Raw genomic sequence first — 6,724 nt, 5'->3', positions numbered from 1 at the left:
AATAAATAAATCTGCTTCTGAAATGATGTTATTCTTAACCTCGCCCCACCCCAATAGAAAAAGAAAATCTATCAAGAATTTAGTTAAATTAAAAGCCTATTATGAACATACTAAAACCCAAGGTCATCTACTATATAGCATAGTTGCCCTGTGCATCTTTGGCATGCTGGCATGCTTTGATGATATGATGAAATCAGAGTCTGTGCTGTGCTGTGGACTTTCAAGTAGGAGAGGTCGTAAAACAGTTCCTCTCTTGACGGTTTAATAGTAGGGCATTCCCCCTGAAGGTAGTGAAGGATAGTAATACACACCATAAATTTGAAATACATGTAAAGCATATTGCTTCTCCTAGGATTTGTAGTTTACCCCTCACGCAGCTACAGTTCCCAGCAACCATCGCAAACTACAGCTCCCAAGATTCTTTGGGGGAAGTTATGTGCTGTAAATATATGATGTGTGTGTGTAGCCCAAGTTAACTCATTTTACTTTACACCAGAGTAATAGGTGTACTTTGTCTTGTGTCCTGTTGTAGCGGGATGCGGTTCATAAACTTGTAAAACAACCACATATTCGGATCCATGTGGTCATACTTCTTCTCTGCCCTATTTTAGAGACTCAGGATGGCTCAGATTCTATTAACACCAATCACTGTAACTAGACCAAAAAACGGCATAAATGAAACGCCAGCAAGTGGGACCTGCAACAAAATGTTGGTGCCTTCTCCAGCCAGTAATTCCTTTCAAGCAGAGTCCTCTACTTCCCATCTCCCCATTTTGTTTTCCAACTAACAATTTACATTATGTGGCTTTTGAGTATGCTTTGTTATTGCTGGGCCATTTGTTTGATTTTTGCTGGCTGATGTTTTATGTTTTTTCCTTTTTTATGTATTTCTGTAGAACTTGGTATTCCCCCAAGCATGCTTCTATTTTCTTCTTTCCCAGCAGCTCTTTGTTGTCTGCAAATCCTGGCAGCCCTCTGAGCTGAGGTCACTTTCTGCAGAAGTGATACTTCATTTATCCCGAACCGCAGCTCATCCACACTTCTGCTTGTCCCATGCCTAGAAAGCACCTGTCCAAACTGTTTCCCACTTGCCCCATGCTTTCTAGGCACGGATCTGGGCTGTTTTGCCTTTGCCTCAACACTTTCCCCCAGAAAATCCACTCTTCAGTGCTAAATCATACTGAACATCAGTCCAGAGAAAACCTGATTGATGTTTGCTCCAACTCAGCGATAAACAGCAGGTTTTCCATCAGGAATGTGGTAGGGCAAGCAGAAGTGTGGATAAACCCTCAGAATGGTTACTAAAAAGCATGAGGGGTTCTAGAGAAGAAGTTCTAGAGAACATTTCTGGCCTCCAATCGTATCATGAGATGAGCGTGTTCTAAATTGCCACTGACATCTATCCCTTGCAGAGAAGTCATTACAGTGTTTTAGACTTGCACTTATGTATGAACTATTATTTGGTTTCTCAGCACTATGACATTGGCACCTGAATCTGGCAGACCTTTCCACTGAAGAGTATTGCACTTGAGGTGAGATCAGATGATGTGTTTCAACTTGTGAGTAATCTTTCACATCTGCAAGTCATCCATTGAAGTTGCATTCATGCGGGTGTATAAACCAGGGAGGGGTGCAAGAATTGTAAATTCTAACTTTGTAAGAAGATCAAACCTATCCATTCTTAAAGAAATCAGCCCTGAGTGCTCACTGGAAGGACAGATCCTGAAGCTGAGGCTCCAGTACTTCAGCCACCTCATGAGATGAGAAGACTCCCTGGAAAAGACCCTGGTGTTGGGAAAGATTGAGGGCACAAGGAGAAGGGGACGGCAGAGGACGAGATGGTTGGACAGTGTTCTTGAAGCTACCAGCATGAGTTTGACCAAACTGCAGGAGGCAGTGGAAGACAGGAGTGTCTGGCATGCTCTGGTCCACGGGGTCATGAAGAGTTGGACACGACTAAACGACTAAACAACAACAAACTTTGTATAGTAAGCTAGTTTCTACACATAACCATCTCTATCCTCTGTCCAGTCAAACAAGAAGCATGATCAAAGTTCAAGGACAAATTTCAGCCCGGTAAAACACCTGGGGAGGTTGTGAAGCAGGTCAGGTGAGGTGTGTCGCTGGGGAGAAGTGTGGCCTGGAGCAAGTCCTGAGAGCCGGACAGAGAAGCTTGGAGAGCTGGATTGTTTCCATGGGCTTGAAGTTTCCCACCCCTAGTAAAAACTGGAAATAGGCAGTCAGGTCTTGTATCTGCAGCAGTGGCCAGAGGAGAAATGACTGATGGGAGGAGTGCTTAGAGATGAAACACTATGGTACACCTGTAGCAGCAAAACTGGACACCTTCATCTGCTCCAGCTGCAATAAAACATGTCTCTCCTGTATGTTTCTTCGGCCACAGCAGGCACTGTAACTCTCCAGCAGTTTGACTTCATCTCTGAAGGCACTCTTTCATTGTCTCCTGAGACAGATGGATGCCAACAAGAAGTATAAACTATAAGAAACACAACTGGTTTGTCCTAAGCGTTTTGAAATGAGTTATGTCCTTTTCCATGTTGAATCCCTGAATAAGGTTCCACTTTCAAGTTTTGTCTGGGGGAATGACCCAACTACATGCAATGTGAGAGCCCAGTGATTAATCTCCTAGCTGAAATGAAGCCAGATGGCAGTGTGAGGAGGAGGTGGTTTAGGAGAAAGAGATACTTAACCTTTCCCCCCCTAGAGTCCCCCCCCAATCAGCATTGCCTTCCTCAAGTAATATTCAAAGATGGCGTCTCCCTCCCCATATTTACAGCCCTGTGGTTGCATGCTGGAAATATAATAGTCACAGGCAACCTGTGTCATGCTACCAGGGACTGGGCAGAGGAGGAGTGGTGGAGACCGCCTCTCTATCCTGACCCTTCCAGAGAGGAGGAAGAGGAAGACAGTATAGATTTACAAGAGTGGTTTGCGGGAGGTCACAGCTCAGAGGCAGACGAGGCGAAAAGTTGAGAAATAATAGGAGAGGAGAAGCAGGCAGAGCCGGAGCAGCAGCTGGCTGACACGGTGTCATTAGAAAGCATCCCAGACCCTCCATCTCCCAGAACCTGCTGAGACTTAAAAGCAGGAGAGCAAAGAGCTCAGAGACAGAGGGCATGTAGCAGCACCCGTACAAGTGACAAATGAGGAAGTGGAAGAGACGGGGGTGGAGATTCACTCAGGACAATGCCATTATCCAAGAAGCTGGGTTCTATAGCCTCTCTGTGTAAATATTGAAGTAAAAAGGATGGTAAGGAATTTTTCCTTGTCTTTATACTTTTATGGGCAACCAGCCGGGAGCCGCTGACAGCATCCTGGCACATGCCTAGTGTTGTAGTCTTATAAAATATCTTTCCCCCTACATTTGATGCAAATGATCATTAAAAATATACCAAAAATTAAGTTTTTGTGGCATAACTTGAGAGTGAGAAAGGAGGAACCTAGACTTTTCAAGACCTCTGTACAATTCTACTTACTGAGCATGTGGTCATGCCATTCATTCTGAGGCCATGGGTGTAGCAGACACAATGACAAACTGAAAACACCGCTAATCATTTAGTAAATGTGGTTTTAATGAGGACATTTCAGAGCTGACTCTATTTCAAGTGTAATTGCCACTAAATTAAAAAACTGAAGGCACATATTTGTGTATCCATGTAGCAAAATTTGACACCCTTGTGTATACTCCAGGGAAATTGGGTCTTCCACAGCCATAGCCCCAGCTAACGATTCCCATCAAGAACCACTTTCCATCACTTTTGCTTCGACATGATAGGGGTCCTCCAGAATCTCCCTTAAAAAAAGACATTGTTTTCAAAAGTCAACACATTTTGCTGTTTTAGATCATTTCTGTTGATAGCATCAATTATCTACCAATGTGGATAAAAGCTGTCCCCAGGTGTCAGGGACAGGCAGGGCTCTGAAGAGTATGTGGCGAAGGCATGGGGAATGACCCAGGAGAGGAGATGTGTGATTTATGAGGTTTGGCACCACCCACAAGGTGGGATCCGGGGGGGGGGAGGAAGAGTCAAGGCAGTCTGAGATAGAGAAAGGTGCACCAGATGTGGCAGGAGAAGAAAAGGCTGTTCAGCCAATAGATGGGTCAGTAGACACAACACCTTCTACCAACCCCCCCTACCCCGCCTCCCAGAACCAGTAGGTGTATGAATTGGGAAGAGCAGTGGCACCTTCCATGCAGAAGAAGTCTCAGGTTGCAGGAGCACAACCTGTCAGGGGAGGGTATATAACATGGGTAGGCAAACTAAGGCCCAGGGGCCAGATCCGGCCCCATCGCCTTCTCTATCTGGCCTGCGGACGGTCCAGGAATCAGTATGTTTTTACATGAGTATAATGTGCCCTTTTATTTAAAAGGCATCTTTGGGTTATTTGTGGGGAATAGGAATTCATTCATCCCCCCCCAAAAAAAAAATAGTCCAGCCCCCCATAAGGTCTGAGGGACAGTGGACCGGCCCCCTGCTGAAAAAGTTTGCTGACCCTTGGTATATAAGATCCAGTTGAGACCAGTGTCATTAGGTTTCCTAGCACAGACCTGAACTGGAATGCAGTCAAAAGTCAGTGGTAATATTTTGGGGGGTGGGTATGAGGAATAGTAAGCAGTGGTGGTGAGCAAGTATGTGAGCGAGTAAGGTACTTACTTTGCAGCTATCCCTTTTCCCAGACAGCATCCCAGCACACAGCATGCGGGCTGTAATAAGCCCATACGTTGAATGACACAGTGTTTGATCAACAATTTCTACCTCTGCTTTTTGCAAAACTGCCGAGGTTTCATCATCTGGAAAAGTTTAATAATTTAGGCAAGATGATAATTCTTGAGTACCTGATCTCTCACTCCACATCCAGACAGCAATCCTTATAGCAACTATACTAAACCTGGCTCTTATCAAATCTAAGAAAACCAGCAATGTCGTTATTTATATATCTTATGTATAGAAAGTACCGTATTTTTCGCCCTATAGGATGCACTTTTTCCCCTCCAAAAATGAAGGGGAAATGTGTGCGCACCGACCCCCCTCGCTCTCCAGGCTTCAGGAAGCTCTCCGCTAGCCGTGGGAGACGCAGCTCTCCCACGGCTAGCGGAGAGCTTGCCGGCACCCAGAAGCTTCGGGTGTGCTGAGCTCAGCACGCCCCAAGCTCAGCACGCCCCAAGCTTCAGGCTTCGCGCAGCGCTCTGCTAGCTGTGGGAGAGCTGCGCGACTTCGCGCAGCTCTCCCACGGCTTGCGGATAACAGCTGTTCTGGGGGCTGGGGTTGGGAGAAGCTTGGGCTTCCCCCGCCCCAGCCCCGCACCTGGAGGGGAAATAATTTTTTTTTTCTTTATTTCCCCCCCCCCCAAAAAAAAACCTAGGTGCGTCCTATGGGCCGGTGTGTCCTATGGGGCGAAAAATAAGGTAAGTTATAATGAAATGGGGTTCTCTTCCAAGGAAAGGTGATGTTGGCTTCTGTCCTAGCTCTTATTGTTGTTACTGTTATTATTTATGAGTTTAGAGGGATCAAGTCAGCGCTTGATCTTTACAATAGTCCTGTAAGGTAAGTGAATATTACTGTCCTCATATTGCAGGTGGCCAACTGAGGCTGACAAAAAGGGCTTCCTTTTACATTGGTGCCCTCATGATCCATCATCACCAGCAGAACCATTACAGAAGGCATGTCAGTGACAGGGAACGTGTGGCTCTCCGGGTATTGTTGGACTACAACTCCCATCATCCCTGACCCTTGCCCATGCTGGCTGGGACTGATAGGATTTGGAGCCCGAGAGTTATAGACTCCTTCTCATCCCTGGCATGGATGGCACAATGCTGATGCTTCCTTCAAAAAGTTCTACCTTGCTTGTCAGAGTTCAGGTGCTGCTTAAAATGAGCAAAACAAGTCACTTTTTATTTATTTTTTGCATTTATGTCCCATTTTTCTCTCCAAGATGCTCAAAGTGGCATATATGGTTCTCGCCCCTCCCCATTTAATCCCCACAACAACCCCATGGCTTTGGCTGTAGGCACTGGCTGGCCCTGTGAGCTTCATGACTGAGTGTGGATTTGAACCCTGGTCTCCCAGGTCCGAGTCTGGCACTCGTAACCACGACACCACATGGACTCTCTTTGCTTCTGCTTTGTCACCTAATCCATTATCTGTTTCGAGAAAATATGATTATGCATTGATGTTACAGATACAAATTCTGTGCTAAACATAAAAAAGTGAAACAAAAAATCTCTCATTGCAATTCCCGACATGTTGGCAAAATGGAGCAGGAAGCTCACCTGTTTCTTGCTTTTGCCCCCATCCTGTTACCCAGCACTTCTCTCCAGTGTGAACTCTGTGTGTGATGGGAGGCAGGCAGATTGGCTGAATTAGCCACCTCATTGTGTCCAGCCACGGTGTGCTTAATTGGAGCAGGGCAATGTCGTAGTCATAATTCCTGCTGTTGTAGTACTCGTGCACAATAATCCTTCTCACAGTAGAGACAAATTTGGCTTTTCCTTGAGTGCGCATTCCCAAATGAGCTGTCCAGATTCTAGGATCAGATAACCTTAAGGAAAGCAGATCATCATGCAGGGATCAGTAACCAGACTTCTAGAAGAAGGTATGAAAACTCTGGAGTACACACACACACACACACACACACACACACACACACACAATTGTGAATCATTAGAGCATCATGTCTCCTTCCCTAAGCCAGACAGAAGCTCTGG

At 45.7% G+C, this 6,724-nt stretch overlaps 1 protein-coding gene across 1 annotated transcript in view; it reads right to left on the bottom strand.

The window, feature by feature from the left end:
* Positions 1 to 3,601: 3,601 nt before the first annotated feature.
* TMPRSS7 (transmembrane serine protease 7) overlaps positions 3,602 to 6,724 on the bottom strand; it is a 29,215-nt gene continuing 26,092 nt past the window's right edge. The window contains exons 15-17 of the mRNA XM_053385261.1: positions 6,290 to 6,558; positions 4,674 to 4,810; positions 3,602 to 3,811 (exon numbers count right to left, since the gene is read on the bottom strand). Of these exons, the coding sequence (XP_053241236.1) occupies positions 3,641 to 3,811; positions 4,674 to 4,810; positions 6,290 to 6,558 (577 nt within the window). The 3' untranslated portion in view covers positions 3,602 to 3,640. The remainder of the gene's footprint in view (positions 3,812 to 4,673; positions 4,811 to 6,289; positions 6,559 to 6,724) is intronic.

Source organism: Podarcis raffonei, chromosome 4, assembly GCF_027172205.1.
Source record: "Podarcis raffonei isolate rPodRaf1 chromosome 4, rPodRaf1.pri, whole genome shotgun sequence".
NCBI lineage: Eukaryota > Metazoa > Chordata > Lepidosauria > Squamata > Lacertidae > Podarcis > Podarcis raffonei.
The sequence above is the reverse complement of the archived record's forward strand: the minus strand, read 5'-3'. Positions and strand labels throughout refer to the sequence as shown.